The sequence below is a fragment of the Stegostoma tigrinum genome, chromosome 8, assembly GCF_030684315.1.
Source record: "Stegostoma tigrinum isolate sSteTig4 chromosome 8, sSteTig4.hap1, whole genome shotgun sequence".
Lineage (NCBI taxonomy): Eukaryota > Metazoa > Chordata > Chondrichthyes > Orectolobiformes > Stegostomatidae > Stegostoma > Stegostoma tigrinum.
The window spans coordinates 36,963,915-36,985,023 of NC_081361.1; the positions used below are offsets into that span (position 1 = coordinate 36,963,915).

The 21,109-nt window shown below is 38.9% G+C and overlaps 1 protein-coding gene across 2 annotated transcripts in view; it reads right to left on the reverse strand.

Moving 5' to 3' along the window:
* The window catches only part of dennd1b (DENN/MADD domain containing 1B), a 298,030-nt gene that overhangs the window by 141,782 nt on the left and 135,139 nt on the right, over positions 1 to 21,109 (reverse strand). For both annotated transcript variants that reach the window (XM_048538856.2, XM_048538855.2), the window contains exon 5: positions 19,514 to 19,633. In XM_048538856.2, coding sequence (XP_048394813.2) covers positions 19,514 to 19,633 — 120 coding nt within the window. The remainder of the gene's footprint in view (positions 1 to 19,513; positions 19,634 to 21,109) is intronic.

Below are 21,109 nucleotides of genomic sequence, written 5' to 3' on the forward strand. Positions count from 1 at the left end.
AAACTGGCCTCACCAATGTCCTGTACAACCTCAACTTGACGTCCCCTTTAGCAAGAAAGGCTTCTCAGTTATGGCTGATGCATTTCACAGATCAGAAAAAACAGGAACAAAATAAGAATATCCAGCTCATCAAGCATGCTCCTGGCTTGTATAAGATCATAGCTGATCTGACTGTGGACTGATCAGTGCTTTCTTGCTTGCCCCATTAACTCTCTTCTTCCATGTCAATCACAAATTTGTACAATTCAGCCTTCAATATATTCAATGACCTTGCCTCCAATGCTAGCTGAGGAAGACAGTTCCAGAAATTAACGGCAAAGGAAGGAAATTATAGAATTTTACAGTTCAGATGAAGGTCATTCCATTCATCATGTCCATACCAGCTCCCAAAAGAGCTAGTCCCATTTTCCAGCACTATCTCTGTAACGCTCTAAATTCAGCACTTTCAACCGCACATCTAGTTCTCTTTGCAAACTTCCGATTGATTCCGCTTCCACCAATCACAGGCAACACATTTGAAATCCGAACAACTTCCTGAGCAATGAAGTTTCTCCTCATCTCACTCCTAGCTCTTTTGCTGAAAATCTCGAAATTTTGACTCCGAGTTACTGAGGAATCAACTACTGAAAACAGAGTGGCCTCTTTACCCTGGCAACATTGTTCAGGATTTTGAACACCTCAATAAAATCACCTCTTAATTTTCTCTGCTCCAAGGAGATTAATCCCAAATACCCTAATCTTTCATTGCATTTAAAATCCCTCATTCCTTGTATCATGCCGGTAAATCTCCTTTGCCTCTCTCCAGGGTTTTAACATCTTTCCTTAATGAAGGTTCCTAGAACTAAACACAATAATTATAATGTGGTCTGGCCAATAATTTACAGAAGTGCAGCATCACTTCCTTGCTTTTATACTCTGCGCTGCTATTTATAAACCCAAGAATCATTTGAGTCCTCGAAACAACAGTTTCAACTTGCCTAGCCATCTTTGGAAAGTTATAGCTCTCTGCTCTGATACTCCCCTCAAAGTTACATGATTGAGTCTGTATTGTCTCTCCATATTTCTTCGACTAAAATGCACAACCTTACATATCTTTGCATTGAAATTTACCTGCCAGGTGTCTGCTCATTTGGGCATCTGGTCAATTTCCCTGTGAAGTTGCTGAGAATCAGTCTCACAGTTCGCTATTTTCCCTAGCTTACTATCACTCACAAGTTTGGAGATTTTGCCCACAAACCACCCATCTCCCACGAATCATTTACATAAATCAAAAAAAATGCAAGGGTCCCAACACCGATTCCTTCAGTTCGTCTCTCACCATCCTCAATTCGTCTCCAGACTGAGAAATGTCGATCATCTGTTTCTATTTTTTATCCAGCTTCTAATCCATGCTGCTGACCATGCAGTAATCCGAAACATTTCTAGTTTATTAACTAACCTGCCATGTAAAATCATATCGAATGCTTTTTGAAAGGTAAAATACATAACATCCACAGCACTACCCTCATCCTCTACTCGTGTCACCTCATCAAAGAAGTGGACCAGATCCAACATAACTTCTTTTCTGGTAGCATTGGAATTCTTTTGTTCCAGAAAGTTCTCCTGCACACACTAAAGGAATTTCTATCCTGTCACACACGCTACTTTTTTTCTATTCAGTTCAATGGTAATGGAAGTCACCAACTGTCACAACATTACTTATCCTGCAGATTTCTATCATCTGCTGACAAAATCCCTCTTCTACTTCCTCACCACTGATTGCAGGGCTATAATAAAGACTCAGCATGGTCAATGCTTCCTTCCCGTCTTTCGCCTCCAACCATATAGATTCTAATTCAGGAACTGCATCTCGTTTGGGGTTACAATAATATCTAGAACCAATACTGCTCCACCACCTCTACTTTTACCATCCTGTTTCTACTAAAAACCTTTTAACGCAGGATGTTAAGTATCCTATCGTGTTCTGCTTTAAGCCATATTTCTACTGATGATCAGATGTCATATCCCCCTACAGCAATTTGTACTTCCAGTTGGCCAATTTTGTCAACTATACTTAGCACATTTACATATATACAACTTAGCGCTGCCTTTATCGCTTTCTTGACCTCACCTCTGTTCTAAAGGGAAGACTTCATATCTTAAAACTGTATTCTCTAGCTCCCCAATGAGAAAAATCATCTTTCTAACATCTAGCCTGTCCTTAGAATCCTTTGTTTTAATAAGTTCATGACAAACTTTTTCTAAGCTCTAATGAGCAAAGGTCAAAATTACTCAACCATTTCTCGTGGGATAACCTTTTCATTCTGGAAATCTAATCTAGTATAATTTATGCAATGGGCAAATTTTCATGGTGAACTTAGCTGTACTTAAAAGTATTATTTCAATCTTAATTTAATACACATACAAAGGTAAATATTATATATCTTATTTTGCTTTACACAAGTTAACACTTTACAATAACTGAAATTACCTTAGGATGTAAATTGCATTTTCATCTGCTTAATAAACCCGAGGCCATTAACGTTATTTAGTCAGTCACTATATTCAATTACTGCATACTTCGAGTTTCAAATACATCTTTTCTTCTCCTTCAGATTCCTCTTTGGACACGAGCTTAACCAGTTTGATTTATGCCTCAAGACTTATAATCTTTCATTTTCTCCCTCCTTCAAGGATATCCATATAAACAAGGACTTGCATTTCAATGTCATGTTAAGCTGTCAAATTTTATCTACCACTATATTTACTCCGTTATTCTCTCCTACTGTAAAAACAAGACCTAGCGGTTGTAAAATATTTTAAATTAGATGAAACTGTCAAGTTTATGTACCATTACTTTCAAAAATAAATTAAAATGGCGTGCCTTTTCGGGAGGGCGTTTTCAATGTGAACGTATTCTTTTGACAACTTTAACATAATGGAGATATTAAATTTAAGTTCCAACTCCAGGTTCTATCAAGACTAATTTTAATTCTCCTTCATGTTTCTCGAGAAGAATCTCAAACTTTCCATTCATGTAACGAGTACTAAACTTTGAATAAGATTACAAATACTAATGCTGTTCAGTTATCAGTGCAGCCATCATGTTGTAATAACATCTCATCTAAGAAGGCAGCAGAATGTCTGTTGACTGTGCATCTTGTTTCCACTACAGTTGCAGATGTTCTCACAGCACATTGGGTTAAAATAACACCGTATTCCCGAAGATAAACTTTTTTAATGTCAAAAAAATACCACTTTATATTAATTTCACAGTTTTTGCAATATGGTTGTAAAGTTCAATTGCAGTTCTGTACACATTAGGCTTGCACATTTATGGATATCTATGCATAAACAGACTGAGATACATTTGCAATCGTTAGTAGTATAACTGCTTACTTCCTTAAAAAAAGTCCAGATGAAATAAATGCAAGCCAAACAATTTGACACATCTTTCCATCAAAAAAAAATTACAGTGGTGATGCTTTCCATCAACAAAATCAATAAGTCAAGCATTAACACCACCTCAACTAAAATTTGACTAATGTTCTTGCAACAGTCTCAAATATCATCTCTCGCTCAAAATGTTAGTGTATTCTAAAAGTAATGCTAGCAGAACACTGCAGAATATCTTTGATGTCACACTTTCAAGAATCAAAGAATTTCAAGTTCATTCTGAGATGTCACTGCTCAAATACCAGCACAAAATGGTTAACACCAGAATTCTATCTACTATTCTTTCTGTTGAGGTAACTTTTCTACTTGAATCTTGGTTATTCTATTGCAATTTCAAGAAATACAACGTTTCTGAATATGGTGCAGGAATTCTAAGTATTTCATCAATGCACATTTTAGCTTTAACCAAGTTGGTCAAACAGAATGTCGAAGACAAATTTATTAGAGGCCCTGTAAATCTTCAAAGAATCACTGGAAAACTTAAAGAAAGATTAAACTTGCTGCAACCATATGTCTGCCTCCATTATTAAAGTTGTGACATTGTAAATGAGATCCTTGACCTTGGTTACAAACCAGGTGATTCATCACCTTTTTAAACAATTTATCCAAATTGTCCTTCCAACAGAAAAGAGAATTTATGTTTATATCTCCTACTCACTTCACTCGCCTCTCCGAACATTAATTCTTTCTTAGATGCTCAAACATTTGGTGAATGACGCTCTAATCAATATTCTGTTCTGACCCTTTTTCAATATGATCCATGCATCATCATTGTTTGAAAATTGAAATCTTTGGCTGAACCAACATTTGATACAGATCTCACATGAATCTTTTCTTCTGAGCTTCTTGAGATAAAGAATCGTTCAGAAATGAAGCAGGCTACTCACATCCACTGGGGCTTTGCTGGATCCTTGGAAGAACCACCTCATTTGCCGCATTCCTCTGCTATTTCCCCAAAGCCCTGGATGACCTCAAGGGGACAGGCATGTAATGGTCAAGGACGTAGATTAAAAAAAAAGGCATGGATGAGGGTTTTAGCAGCAGATGAGCTGAAGCAGGGACACAACGCCAACAGGAATGAAATGGATAGCTTTAGTGATGGTGAAGATATGAGGCTGACAGCTCACCTTGGGGGCCAAATGTAACACCAAAGTTATGCAATGGCTCCTTACTTCTGCACACGACACTGTTTATAAAACCCAAGATCCCAAACATGGCAAGACCACATCTAATTCAACTGATCTGAACTGCAGTTCTGTAATGGCTGCTGTCGAATTAGTTAAACACTGACAACCAATTTTTCATTGTCCACCAGCAAAATACCAAGAAAAACCTGTTATTTCAGCTGCAACCTTAATCCTCCTTTACAAGCACACTGATCCACTTTGCTGTCACTTCATTCTTGAAATGACCAGAACATCAAATGGGGATGAACCAACATTTGAAACAGGTTTATCAGTACTTCCTTGTTTTCTTACCCCAGATCTGGATTTATGAAGCACAAGTTTCCTTCCATATGCCTTTTTAACCAATCTGTCCTGCAAACTTTAATGGATTTGACACTTTTTCCCACAGGTCCCTGAGTTCCTGAAACTCCTATAAAATTATGCTTTTTTATGTTGGCTTTCCTCATCTTTCTAATCAAAAAGGAAAAATTATGCTCCTCACATTTCACAATATTTTCAAGTTTTGTATCTTTCAGAACATTTGAAATTGTGTCCCATTCATCCAAGTCTTTGGCCATTAATATAGCAAGAAAAACTGGGGTCATAATAGAGAAAGTACCTAATTCCTGGGGAACCCTTCCATATTCTTTGCTCTAATATAAACAACTGCTCACCAAACTTGTCATTCTGCCAATTCCATGCCAATGCTGCCACTGACTCTCGTACAACAATGGTTTTAACTCTGCTGAAAAGTTTTATTTTGTAATGCTTCACGTCATAGTTTTGAGAGGTCCACGTAAAGCATATCAGTCACTTCACCCTCATCGATCCTTATTACCTCATTGCAGTTACTCAACCGAGCTATAAAACAAGATCGGTCATTCATAAATAAATGCTGGTCTCCCTTAACTAATCCTCATTTCTCCAAGTGACTGTTAAGCTTTGCCCAAAATGATCTTTCTTAAAAGTTTTCCCGCTGGTGAGGCTCAACCTGCCGGTCTGTGGTTGCTGGGCTAATCATTGCACTCTTTCTCGAATCAGGAAATAACAATCCTCCAAGGTTGACACAACATCCATATTTCAGGGAAACTGGAAAACAATGACCACTGCCTCCACAAGTTCCTTCTTTACATCCCTCAGTGCATTGGATGCATCACATCTGACACAGGTGACTTAACAACCAGTTCATCCAGCCTATCCAATATCTCCTCTCTATTCATTTTCAGTCCCTTCTGCATCTCACTTACCCCCGTTTCACTGTGACTTGGCCGCACCTTTCTCCTTGGTAAAGAGGGGCACAAAGTATTCATTTCACACTTCAAACCATGGGCCCTTTCGCCACATATCAATTCATTTCAGGTCACTCAACGTGTCCACTACTCATTTTACTGTTTATATGCCTACAGATGATGTTTGGATACCATTTACATGGGATGACAAACTTGTCACATGCTTTCTTTTGGTTCTCTTCCTTGTTTTTTAAGCCCCACTTCTATAATGACCCTGATACTCAAATATATTACCCATCTACACATGTCAGATGCACGTTTTTTCTGCTTAGTTACCGTCTCTTTTTCCTTGTCTAGGGAGGTTTGGATTTATTCTCCCTACCTTTAGCCCTTGTAGGAATGTATCTTCTTTGTTCCCAATCCATTTCATCTTTAAAGGCCTTCATTATTCAGTTAGCCCACCAATCGTCCATAAAAATCAGAAAATAAAAGCAAGGTACTGTCTGTCACATCAGGTCTTAAAATGGAAATATTTGGAACCAGTTTAATTTGATGCACAAGAGAAGTAAATGAAACTGTGGTGCCTTGCTTGTAAGTATGCTTAAACCAGCAAATTCAAGCATTTGTTTCTAGTATTCATTTCTTCCTTTTCCTTTTTTCTGTAACACCGTTATTAAATACAAAAACTACTACTCCAAATTTTCCAACACTGTGCTAAAGAACACACAGATTCTTAGACAGAAAAATCATTTTTCTATTTAGAAATTCCCTTTCTCCAATAAAGCATTGAGATGTTACAATTTCTTTGTATACCATTAAATAGCAACAAAGAAAATTGCTCTTGGCCTGCAAATAAAAATTGTTCCAAAATGTTGATGATTCACTTACATATTCCTCAATCAATGCATAGTAGATTTTGTTTTAAAAACATCAAATGGACACCTCAATGATCAATTATTGTTTGTGAGAACAATACAAAAAGGAATTACCTAATGTTTGCAGAACTCAACAGTGAGAGAAATTCAGTCCTTGACATTTATGTAAAATAAGGTCTTGTAGTCCATTTAAAGATTCCAAGCAGTAATTTGATCAGAAATGTATTTTATGAATATAACCATTGAAGGGCAATAATGTTGGGTTTTGTGTACATTGATGTATTACATCTTGTTACACAGCTCACACAGTATTTCATTCTGACAAAATAATTTTTATACACTTTAATCACTGCTTGTTCATTTATTTTTGGTCTTCCATCACCCGTTTCAATATCTATTTCCTGTACTTGGGTCATGGTACTTGAACTTTGTTTCTCAAGTCTTAAAAAGAAAGGCAAATACAAGGATGAGCCTAATTGCTCAGTTAGTAAATTCAGCATGTAACAGAAGTGTCTGAAAAAAGAAATTGATGGACTAAATTATGGTCAGTGCTTTAGGAGCTTTGTTCACATATATGAGATAGGGCTGGGTTCAACTGGATGGCCTTGACTGAGCTAACTGCTTATCAACAAAACCACAGAACTTTCTCAACATGGGAAGGAGAGGCTACCTGGCTCCTTCTGTTTGTACAGAAGTAATTTACTTCATGCCACACCCACAACTCCTCCTAGCCCTAAACATTGTCCCATATCAAAGAACAACCCAATTCCCTTTGAATAGCTTCACTGAATCTGTCTCCATCACATGCTGCGTGAAGAGACGTTTCTTCATGTCACCATTGCTTCTTTTGAAAATTATTCTAAATTTGAAATGTGAATGCAACTGAAGAGAATTTGCTGTTATTTCTCAAAAGAAAGTATTGCATTTTATATCTTGCAATTCGCAAAATATGCATCTAAAATCTGAACGGAATACCTCACGTAAAAACACCAACAAGTCACATTCTATTTCCAAGCTGCCACAGAAAGATTTTTGAGGATAAAAAATACCAACTGTACTTTTAAGTACCTGCCCAATAAAGAAAACTGCAAATCAAGACATCAGTGTTCATTCATTGTGTATCTCCCAAATATGCATTTATTCCCACAAACAGAACTGGAGCCCATTAATGGCAACATTAGTTTCGGCTCCAGATCTCATACAAAATTGGAAACATTTGTTAATTCTGCTTTCAATTTCCACCCTCTCTCCCTAATCACACAGTCCATTTCCAACAATCCCCTTCCTTGACTACTGTCTCCACTTCTGAGACGGACACTGCTGATATTTGTTACAAGCCGGCCGACTCCCACTGCAAGTTTAAGGAATTGCTCCTCATCTTCCAACTTCATATCTGACAGCTTCAACACTGAATCCAACAACTTGAGACCATGAACGCTGCCTTCCATTTGGAGTCTTTGTTTTGTCAAAGCACTGTGTGTTTCTTGTTTTCAGGCTTTAGCATTCCAACAGAGCTAATCGTTAGCCCTGCCATTAACAATTTCGCTGTACCAATGCTTTCTTTACATAACCAGCAACCACTCCCTTCACCTTTTGGTCAATGACAGTTTTGTCATTTCATCTCACTTGCCACTTATCCTATGATTCATGTCCCCTTTTGTTCTACCCAACTCTTCTCCATTTTCAAGAGCATATTCTATCTCTCCTCCATTCCGGAGAAGAGGTATTTTGGACACGAAACGTGAACTGCATTTCTCTATCCACTGCTGCTACCTGACCAGCTGAGTTTTCCCAGCATTTCTTGTTTTTATTTTCAGCGCTTGAATCCAGCTCAACTCAAATTTCCGTCTCTTCTGCCGTTCCATTATAGCCTTAGACTCAACAGACAAGACATGCTTCAGCAAATGAAAGCAACCAAGATATAAAAATGTATTCCTCCCTCAACAGTCTTGAATATCAGGTGAAAATCACATGTAACATCATGCAGAGGACTCTCAACACTACTAAGAATGACCCAGAAGCAAGAGGTCTGTCAAAAAAAATCCAACTTAATATTTCAAGCATCCAAATGAAAGACTTCAACAGCCAAAGAGTGGCCTTGAGAGATAGTGGGAACTGCAGATGCTGGAGAGTGCCCCTTCTTTCTTTGAAAGCTAAGCAGTTGTATAACGGTGGCTCAGTGGTTAGCACTGATGCCTCAGAACACCAGAGACGCGAGTTCAATTCTCCTCTCGGGTAACTACATGTGCAGAGTTTGCACATTCTCTTGAATGGGTTTCTTCCAGGTGCTCTGGTTTCCTCCCATGGTCCAAAAATGTGAGCATGCTAAATTGCTCCTAGTGTGCAGGAATGTGCAGGCTAGGCTGGTTAGCCATTGGAAATATAGGGTTACAGGGATTACGGAAGGGGTTGGGTCTGAGTGGAATGCTCTTTGGAAGGTTGGTGTGGACTCAGTGGGCCAAACAGCCTTCTTCCATGCTGCAGGGATTCTACTATTCTATGAATCGATGCTTGGAAATGTACTTTCAAGAAAGCTCCATGAACTGCATCATCCCAACCTATGCATACGAATAATTGAATTCAAATGTTGTCATGCCTATTTTGGCAAATTGTGCTTATAAGTAGGAGCATTTAAATAAGTGACAAAAAAAAAAGACACTGGATAAAAGCAAAAACTATGGAGTCAAACGACTGCAAGCACCTGCATTGAATGCAGCAACGCAGACCATCACTTTACCCTTCAGAGCTATGCTTTGTCAATTGCTGCAACACCGACGCTGGGCCCCAAGAAGCTTTGTGGTGCTCAATCAAATAGGAGCTAGGAAAACTCCTGATTACCGCCGACCATTCTCCTCAGGAGTCACTACTCTTCCATGATGAACGCCTTTTGGAAGAAGCAAGTGGCACATGGCATGCAATGCATTCTGGGTGGAGGACATGAAGAGTGACTCAGCAGCACCATAGAACATAGAACTTAGAACATTACAGCACAGTACAGGCCCTTTGGCCCTCGTTGTTGTGCCGACCTGTCATACCGATCTCAAGCCCATCTAACCTACACTATTCCATGTACGTCCATATGCTTGTCCAATGACGACTTAAATGTACCTAAAGTTGGCAAATCTACTACCGTTGCAGGCAAAGCGTTCCATTCCCTTACTACTCTCTGAGTAAAGAAACTATCTCTGACATCTGTCCTATATCTTTCACCCCTCAATTTAAAGCTATGCCCCCTCGTGCTCGCCGTCACCATCCTAGGAAAAAGGCTCTCCCTATCCACCCTATCTAACCCTTTGATTATTTTATATGTTTCAATTAAGTCACCTCTCAACCTTCTTCTCTCTAATGAAAACAGCCTCAAGTCCCTCAGCCTTTCCTAGTAAGACCTTCCCTCCATACCAGGCAACATCCTAGTAAATCTCCTCTGCACCCTTTCCAAAGCTTCCACATCCTTCTTCTAATGCAGTGACCAAAACTGTACACAATACTCCAAGTGCGGCCGCACCAGAGTTTTGTACAGCTTCACCATAACCTCTTGGTTCCGGAACTCGATCCCTCTATTAATAAAAGCTAAAACACTGTATGCCTTCTTAACAGCCCTGTCAACCTGGGTGGCAACTTTCAAGGATCTGTGTACATGGACACCGAGATCTCTCTGCTCATCTACACTGCTAAGAATCTTACCATTAGCCCTGTACTTTTCCTTCCGGTTACTCCTACCAAAGTGCATCACCTCACACTTGTCTGCATTAAACTCCATTTGCCACCTCGCAGCCCATCTCTGCACCTTATCTATGTCTCTGTGCAACCTACAGCATCCTTCGTCACTATCCACAACTCCACCGACCTTAGTGCCGTCTGCAAATTTACTAACCCATCCTTCTACGCCCTCATCCAGGTCATTTATAAAAATGACAAACAGCAGTGGACCCAACACCGACCCTTGCGGTACACCACTAGTAACTGGTCTCCAGGATGAACATTTCCCATCAACTACCACCCTCTGTCTTCTTTCAGCAAGCCAATTTCTGATCCAAACTGCTATATCTCCCACAATTCCATTCCTCCGCATTTTGTACAATAGCCTATTGTGGGGAAGCTTATCGAACGCCTTGCTGAAATCCATATGCACCACATCAACCGGTTTACTCTCATCTACCAGTACTGATTAAGCTGGCTGATCCTTAAAGGTAGCAGGTAGCAAGGATTCTGAAACTGCACATTTTTCCTAAACGAAAAATAAACTTGACCTTGCACTCACAAATCTGCCTGTTGCACTTCTTTTTGTTTCTGACAATATTGATAGGAGAAACCACTGCAAAGTCTTTGCGTATGCCAAGCCCTGCCTTCACACCGACAACATTTTGCATCATGCTCTGTGCAGTGCCACCACACTAAACAGGATATGTTTCACATAGATCTGCAACTCAAAACTAAGCATCCATAAGGTGGTGCAAACCAGTGGTGGAAGTAAAATTATATTCAACCAAAATCTGTAACCTCATGGCTCGGAATACCCTCCACTCTACCATTACCACCAAGCCAGGGGATCAATCCTGGTTCAACAAAGAATGCAGGAGGGCATGGCAGGAACAGCACCAGACATGTCTGAAAATGACGGGTCAACCTGGGAAACTACAACACAGCACTACTTGCTTTCCAAAAAGCAGAAGCCACATGCAATTGACAGGCCTAAGGGATCCCACAGATCAAATCTAAACTCTGCTGACCTGCTATACCCAGTCATGAATGGCGATGCACAATTAAACAACTCACTGGTGGAGGAGGCTCAGCAAATATCTCCATCCTCAAAGATAGGAAAGTCGACCACATTACTGTAAAAGACAGAGCGGAAGCATTTGAAATTAACTAGAGATAGAATAGCCAAGTGGATGATCCATGCCAGTCTTCTTCAAAGGTCCCCATCATTAGGTGCCAGTCTCCAAACAATTCGGTTCACTCCATGCAATATCAAGGAATGGCTGAAGGCACTGGACACTGAAAGGATATAGATCTTGACAACTCGCTGGCAATTATACTTAAGACTTGCACTCCACAACTAGCCAACTCCTAAGCCAGTTCAGTATTTTCAGAACGGCATTTACTCAGCAAAATGAAAAATTGCTCAGATATGTCTTGTCTACAAAAAAAGTGGAACAACTGCAAAACACACAATCACTGCGCTACCAGTCTCCTCTCAGTCATCAGCCAGATGATGGAAGATGTCATCAACAACGTTACCGAGCATCACTTACCCAAGAACTATCTGTTCACTGATTGGGTTCTGCCAGGCCTACTTAGGTTTTGGCCACATTATTGCCTTTGTCTAAACATGGTCAGAACAGTTTAACTCCAGAAATGAGATGACAGTGACTGTCCTTGACATCAAGGTAGCATCTGACGAAGTGTGGCATCAAGGAGCCCACTGAAAACTGGCGTCAATGGGACTCAGGCAGAAAACATTCTGGTCAGAGTCAATACCTGGCTCCAAAGAAAATGGTATCAGAGATAATGGGAACTGCAGATGCTGGAGAATCCAAGGTAATAAAGTGTGAAGCTGGATGAACACAGCAGGCCCAGCAGCATCTCAGGAGCACAAAAGCTGACGTTTCAGACCAAAACCCTTCATCAGAGGAAGCGTCTAGGCCCGAAACGTCAGCTTTTGTGCTCCTGGGATGCTGCTTAGCCTGCTGTGTTCATCCAGCTTCACACTTTATTATCCAAAGAAAATGGTTGTGGTTTTTGTATTTTAGTCATCTCAATGTCAGGATCTCTCTGCAGGAGTTCCTCAGGATAATCAGCCATCTTCAGTTGCTTCATCAATGGCTTTCCCTCCAACATAAGGTCAGAGGTGGGGATGTTCACTGATGATCGCACAATGTTCAGCACCATTCACAATTCCTCAGACACTGAAACAGTCTGTATCCATATGCAGCAACAAATGGGCACTAATCAAGGCATGGGCTGATGAATGGCAAGTAACAATCACTTTTCAGAAACGCCAGTCAATGCCTATCTCCAACAAGAGAGAATCTAACTAGCACCTCTTGATGTGGACGTGCCAGTATTAGACTGGGATGGACAAGGTAGTAAATCACGACACCAGGTTATAATCCAACAGGTTTATTTGAATTCACAACCTTTCACAGCATAGCCCCTTCATCAGGTGAGGTGTGACTTCACCTGACAAAGAGGCTACTCTCTGAAAGTTTGTAATTTCAAATAAACCTGTTGGGCTATAACCTAGTACCATCCCTTGACAGTCAATGTCAGAACCATCATTGAATCTCCCATGGTCAACATCCAGGGGGCTACCATTGACTAGAAAACAAACCTGCCCAACTATATCACTGCTGCAGCTACAACAGCAGATCAGCATTGCGAGATTCTGCAGCGGGTAGCTAACTCCCTGATCCTTTAATCCCACGAATGAATAAATGAATTCAGCAGCTCTTCTTTTGCTGAGACTGAAAGGACTTGGACAAATATTTATTTATATAATTTTAAAAAGAACTTCCAAATCAATTGTCATGTATCTACAGGCTTAAATTGATCTAGTTCTCACCCCATTTTACAACGACAGCAAAACCACAGTAAAACCTATTAACATTTCCACCTGGAATGAGTCAAAAAACAGTCTTTCAAAGTTACATTTACAGACCTGCATCAACTTTATTTGCCAGCTGTGGACTTCCACCTTAGTCCTGCTTCTACTTAGGCTTTGATTAACTTTTACTTTCAAAAGTCAAAGGTTAAATAAAGGAAAGGAAATGTTTTCCACCAAATAACTTACTGACCACTGACACCAACTTCCAGAAGGAATGCAGTTCTTAGTAATCAAATCAAACAGAGGAAGCTGGTTTGCCAAATTTCAACTTGACATGTCAAGGGGGCTACTTTCTTGTTCAGAAAATTGACACAAAGTGTGTAAAATTGAAACATTGTGCTTTTAAGGGGATTTGCCTTTGGCAACTGAGAACGTCACTTCAATTGGAGCTCTACTGCTACAAAGGATTACCTTCCCTGGTTTGGAAAAAAAATTGAATTTGCTTGTTAGAGCACTTCCTTTTGTAAGTGAAGGTGACAATTTAACAATCGCAATACTTTAAAATCAAAAGCAGACCAAACATTTTAATGATGGTGATGTGTCACTGCTGAATGAAGGGTGTAATGTAGCCTTGCTCCAACAGATTATGTCTAAGTTGTCGACAAAAATCAAAACAATGAGATGGCTCGTATGGAAAATTCCAAGTTTTAAATAACAAACTCACCTTCCATAAACATAACCATGGCTCTGCGTATTCCATTAATTTGAACACCATAGGGTAACGCAGCTTTCTGCTCAGATACATAACGTATGTAATGATTGCAACAGGATTTATTTTCACACATTATTAGTTTTGGTATCACCAGTATAAACACAATGCAACAGAATATTAACACCACCTTAAACTAAATTGTCTAACTAATTTTTAGGAACGTAGTGTCTCTATCACAGCAGGCAATCACTACCTATTTCAAAGTACCTTCTTGGTAATTCAGTTGCTTCTCCATTTCCACTGTAGCACCGTCTTTTCTAAATTGAAAAGTTTTCATTTTCTTTTCTGTCCAGGTCTTTCATGTACCTCCTCCCCGGTATCACATTCGGTAAAGACGATGAAGCAGGGAATGGGTTACAGACTGTCCGGAAGCTGCTGCCACTATTGCTACCCAAACAGAAGTGCTTGGATTTACCCTTGAATAGTTTTCCCAATTTTCCTTTCATCACACAATGGGGAAATACTTACTCACAACAATACTGTTTAAATACTAACTTACCGTGTCAGGGTTTGGGTGCAGATCTATGCATTACCCTTGGCACAGCACAGTACCACTGAACTGCAACTCTTTTTTATTATTAAAAAAGAGTTGAATAACAATGCAGAGACACAGAGGGACTGCTTACTTAGAACAAAATTTATGGTATTTCAAGGTTTTTCTTTCAATGGTTCAATTCTTAAAATGCTTTTTTTATTTCCAAAGAAAAAATTCTCAAAACAATCAAACTTTACCATACTGCCAACTAAATTCTGATGCATGTAAACTAGGTTAGTAATTTAGAAATAGAAAAATTTCTCACCAAAATTTGTGAAGGACAATAACTTTTATAGTGTTTATCATTTTGATTATTCCCATTTTGCAGAACCAAACATAATTTGTTCAACAAAGTATGCTCAATAACTTGAGAACTGTGTTTATTTTTTTTTTACACTACATCTATTGATATTTCTACCACAGTTCAGCCTTGTTAAAACATAATCTCATTTAAGGCTTCTCCTTGGCAAAAAAATGCTCGCATTTCTACGGTGCTTGTCACATCAAAGCACATGAAAGTCAGTGCAGTACTTCTGAAATGTAGTGACTGCTGTAAAGCAGGAAAGAGAACACTTCCAATTTTATAACAATATGCATGGATATCTCTTCAAATAGATTTGCATGAATGAATTAAAAATACAACATTAAAATCATGGGATGACATGGACTATGCCAATTTCCAGATGTGCAAAATTCTTCATAACAGTAATTGATTAAGGTCATTGTAAATTATAATGATTTCTTTATGGATCTATTGAGGATATGGGTGAAGAAAGGATCAATGCAGATTTCTGAAGTCTGATTTCATTGTTCAGTCATAAAAGTGATTCATAAAAATTGTGCTGAGAGACATCAAGCAAAAAGAAAAACCCCAAGTAAACCAGCAAGAATATTTGTTTTTATTTTGACTATCATATCTAGAGAAAACAGTGAAGAGCCAAAATGGGTAAAATTATTTAGACAGTTCAAAGAGCCACATTTCAGAATCAAAACAGCACTTCCAAAAGGGATGATAAAGTCACAAAAACTATTGTAGCAATAAAATACATTTCGAGTTTTAGCAAATCAACAGTCTACTGAAAGCTTGTTGTTGCTGAAAGGGCATGTTTCATTAAGACATCAGCTAAATTTTACTTATGTGAATCATGGCTTTTGAAGTATAAAATCAGGATAAAAAAATGATACAGTTCCAAGTTTTTTTTTACTTTGTGCTGTCTTACAGACAGTGCATCAGTTTTGTTCTGAACAGCTATAGTCATCATTAAGACTCATCACGACTCATCCTTGCATGATGTATGCAGCACATATTTGCCTCCAAAATAATTCAGGAATAAACTGGTGGATATTGACAAAAAGAAATTATCTTAAAATATCCTTGGGATCACAATTATAACTTGCCTCACCTGTTATACATTTTCCAACTAAAAATTGAGAAAGCTATTCATCTGTAGAAAATACTATACCTTAAATAAAACAAGATATCTGCTTTACATTCTAGCAACAATTTTAGACAATGCCAAGTAGAACAGTCAGTCAGCAGGATTTACTGAAGGAAAACTGTTAATTATACAACAAATTTTTATGCGCTGAGCAACGATATGCTTAAAAAAGCAAAATGCTGGAATTTTCAATGCTCAAATCTGCAAGATTTTCTTTGTCCTGACATTACAATTCAATTATCTCAAGGCAAACTATATTTTATGACAATAGCTAACTGATATGAACATAAACTAGTGAAACACATCATCTATTGTAAAATGTCAAAATGTAAGCAGTTAATGGCCTGAAACTGGATGACCTACTAAAAAGATTCTGTTGACAAACTGTACGCTGAAAAAAAACACTTGAAGACAGCTATTTCTGAAACAATAAGAATTTCTACAGTATTAAAGAGAATTCCAGTCAATGAAAAGTGTAAAGGTTACCCAAGACCAAACCAACAAACAACACGAAAAGCTACAAATCATCCACAACAGCCAAATAAGGAGAAGGTTGTGACAATCCAATTTGTAACTGACATGTTAATTTTATTCCTTTATCTTTGGTACCTCAATTTAAAATGTTATCCTGTAAACTGCTCCACTCCCATCAGTAGATCTCCACCAGTTTTTGACCATGAGAGGTTGTGAATATGATGAGAAATTTAAATCTCCAAGAACATGGTCACAAAATTGGAACAGTCTCAAGGAGGCTGTGCCACTTCATTATTCCCTCAGGAGGTTCAAGTGGACTTCACCAGCACCTGTCAAATTCTTGCTACACCTCTCAGTCTGCTCTCATTGAAGGAGATTAGATTAGATTAGATTAGATTAGATTAGATTAGATTAGATTAGATTAGATTCCCTACAGTGTGGAAACAGGCCCTTCAGCCAAACAAGTCCAAACCACCCCTTGAAGCATCCCACCTAGACCCATCCACCTATAACCCACACATCCCTGAACACTATGGGACAATTTAGCACGGCCGATCCACCCAGTCTGCACACCCTTTGGACTGTGGGAGGAAACCGGAGCACCCGGAGGAAACCCACGCAGTCACAGGGAGAATGTGCAAACTCCACACAGACAGTAACCTGTGGCTGGAATCGAACCTGGGTCCCTGGTGCTGTGAGGCTGCAGTGCTAACCACTGAGCCACTGTGCTGCCTCGTGCCAATGAAAATCAAAATTTGCATTAGCAAGTCCAAGTTATCAGTTTCCTTTTTCAGAAAGCCTCCTTGACCTGTTATCAAAAGTGAAAACCGTAGACATAAGTTTAAGTCCATCGCTCCTTGAAAGTGGCAACACAATTGTGTTACGTTTTAAAGGCAGCATACAGCATACATGCCTTCATCGGTTGGGGCACTGAGTGCAAAAGTTGGCAAGTTATGTTGCAGCTGTCTGAAACTTTGGTCAGGCCACATTTTTGGAGTATTGTGTACAGTTCTGGTCACCACATTATAGGAAAGATATGGAGGTTTTGGAAAAAACATAAAAGAGGACAGGGCACGAAAGAAGTTTGCCAGGAGTATATTAGCTACAAAGAGAGATTGGACAAATTTGGATCGCTTTTGCGAAAGCATCCAAGCTGAGCAACCCTGATAGAAGTACGTAAAATTGAGAGGAACAGGTACGTTGGATAGCTAGAGACATTTTCCCAGGGTTGTAATTTCAAATACTAGGAGGCAAAGGTATACAATAAGAAGGGGAAAGTTGAAAGCAGATGTGCCAAACAAGTTTTTTTTTAAATGCAGAGAATGGTAGGTGCCTGGGACACACTGCCATGGGAGATGGTAGAAGCAGTTATGACAGCAATGTTTAAGACACATGAACAGGCAGGGAAGAGAGGGACATGGACCATGTGCTAATAAATGGAATTAGTCTAGAACAGCATCATGGTCAGCACAGGCATGGTGCGCTGAAGAATCTGTTCCTGTGATATACCATCCTTGCACAATGTAAGCCATATCAGTTGATAAATGCAAAAATGGAATTAACAGTGAAGACAATACCATTCCAAAAACAAAGGCACAGAAAGACAAAACTTCAGCAATATAGCTTGTCATCTGTGCCTATTAACTGAAGTCTTACTTTTGGTTGAATTTATGCAAAAACCAACTTGACGCGCTCCACATTCAATTAAAAAGAATGCAGGACACAGCAAAGCTGGTCAGTCCAAGTCGGGATAAGTTAGCATTTCAGGTATAATCCAATATCAAAATAAGTCAAAGACTTCACAGCCGATATGTTACCCCATCTTTTCTTCTTCTGATGTTAATTGATTAAATTTCAGAATTTCTCCGTTTAAATATTCAGTCTCTCACTAACAATTTCCATTTTCTGTGCCTCTGATTTTGAAAAATTGCCAAGCTACTTTAAAGAAACATAATCAAAAGTAAGGATTCAGGGTGAAACTAGGGAAGATTAAAACTTACTAAGAAATATAAGCAAGGAGAGGAAGGTCACAAGGTTTAGGAAACAAATTTCAAAACACAACGGCTGTTACAGACACAAGAGTAATCATCAATATTGGGTGAAGAGTCTGTGGAATGCATAAAAGGCCGCAAATCATGGAAACGGAGAGTTCTGGGTGGCACTTCAGGTTGAAGGACATTAAAGTTGAAAGGCACAGAAAAAGAAGGGGAACAAGAAATCTAAATTTCAGAATTTTGTGAAAACAGGAAAATCAATTACAGAGGTCCCCAGTGCATAAATGAAGACTTTGGGAACAGGTGGATGGTGACAATGAGAATTGATGCTGTTTCGAACAAAAAGCAAACTTGATCAGAAGATCAACTCAGGTTTAAATAGCATGCTGACCGTGAAGGTTTTCCTAAGGCAGTGGCAGGCCAGCAGGGTAAAAGTAATGGTGAAGGGTTTTTTTTTAAAAATGTACATACTCATTCACTGAATGCCAGCCCTAACTACCCTCGAGAAGGTGGCAGTGAATTTGGCCTTCCCGAACTTCTACAATACTGTTTGCAGTTGAAGCTGAAGAAGGTGGCTTCAACCTTTCCAAGATTCTACCAGAGGAAGCCCTGACTCACCGGAGATTGGAAGTGGTATAAGATGTCTGAGAATAGAGGCAGAGAAGGGACAAAGAGCAAAACTGGAATCAAGAATTCAAAACATTGTGAACAAAATCTCTCAAGAACATTCATGATCTATGCTACAATTCATCAAAAAACAAAGGCAGCTAATGGAATTAGAAAATGCATTTGGTTCAGGAGGAGGAACATGCAGACAGAAATTTAGCCCCTCAGCCTGTCAAAGAGGTCTTGACTGACGTGTGAAACAACTCAGTATGTCCTCTGCCTTTGCTGTATATCTTTTAATACCTTAGGTTAACCAAAATATACCAGTCTTAGTGCCATTGGATAAGCCTCAAAGGCGTGCTGCAGAATGAGATATCAACTGCACTTCAGGACTGCTTGCTTATCTGGAACATGTTTGCAAATTGTTTTAATTCCACATACCTGAGGATACAGATGCAGACTCGACATCCTGAGGTCAAGCGACAGAACCCGAACCTCTGTTTGCTTTCGATGTCTGTAAGCACAAAAGTGAAATGCTGTCCCACTTGACTCTGTGAAACCCTGAAAATAACCATATGCAACATTAATTGGCAAATAAAATCTTAATGGTCAACTGCTGTCAGGCACAAGACATTAAACTACAATGGTTAAGGAGGGCTAAACTGAAATATTATTAAAACGATAGTTCAATAAAAACAATTTCAAGAATTTTCAAAAGCAAAACAAGAAACAGTTTGAACCAAGTTGGCCAGCATCTGAAAAGGTGGGAGGTAGGTTATTGGCTTTCCATTTTGTGCATCCTCCATCAGAGCTAAAGTTCGCCAGCAAGTGAGAGCTTTAGCAAAATTTAGGAACACAGAAGGTAGGGAAGGAAAGCATTTGGATAGGTTTGTAATTTTCACTGAAGGTGGTAATGCTAACTGCAAATAAATACTGCAAAATTGGTGTCTTGTGCAATACAAAACACTTGAGAAAGGGTCGACGAAGGATTTGAGCTTTCAAACAGCACTTGATTGCATCCCTGAATAACTAGCAAATGAAAAGTAGAATTTACCAAGTTCAGCTAAGGCTTATGATTTCCAACAGGCATACCTATCTTCAACATTAACAAGAAATTGGATATTTTGCCTTAAATTCATAAGAGTATGGTAAGGTTCCTCCAAACACAACAATTTTTGCGCAAGGTACAATTACGCTTATGTATTCTGATATAAACCACAAAAAGAATGCAAACCTATACTGTATAAAAATAAGCCTGTGCAATCAATACATAACTAAAATGTCTGGTCACCTAACAATTTGAAGAAATGTTTGCCTATTTTAATAAGGAAATCTGCCAACATTCATGAAAGTATGCAGGCAAACATATGTTGCTTTTAAGGACAGCGTGGGCAAAAGGAGAACGTATGGTCGAACTGAAGATGAACACTAAAGTACATTAAATTAATAGTGCAAACAAAAACTTGTAAAGGGGCTTCAGGTTAAGAAATAAAATCAAAATTATATTTGAAAGAGACTAGTATTTGTAAGTGGAGGTGCACTTGCTTAATAGAAATCAATTCTACCAGTAAGCACACCACTGGATGGCAGCAATGGAGCCTTGTTTTACAAGCAGATCAAACCTTCAACCAGGCATATTTAAAACCCACCTCATCAAATAGAGCAAAAGCTCATTCTTAAATGCTTACAAAAATATTCACAATAAACTGGAAGACTCAAGCGTGAAGACTCAAGAGGATGTCGTTAGTTAAAAGGTCAATGTTGGGGCTTGGATTTTCAAAAGCTGCTGCTGCAGAAGAGGCAACAACACATCATTAACTGCAGATAAGGTCTCTCAAAATGAAAGATTTATCAATGCTTTTTTAAACTAGGAGTGTACGTCCATTCTCAAGAATCAACTGGGACATGTACATGCATCATTTGCTGTTCTCGTCAAAAGAAAACCTCAAATGTTCATTGTTCCTCTGTGCTGGTTTTTAGGAAGTTCTCTCTTAAGATTGGATTCTATTTCAAAGAAGAGAATAAAATGCAAAATGA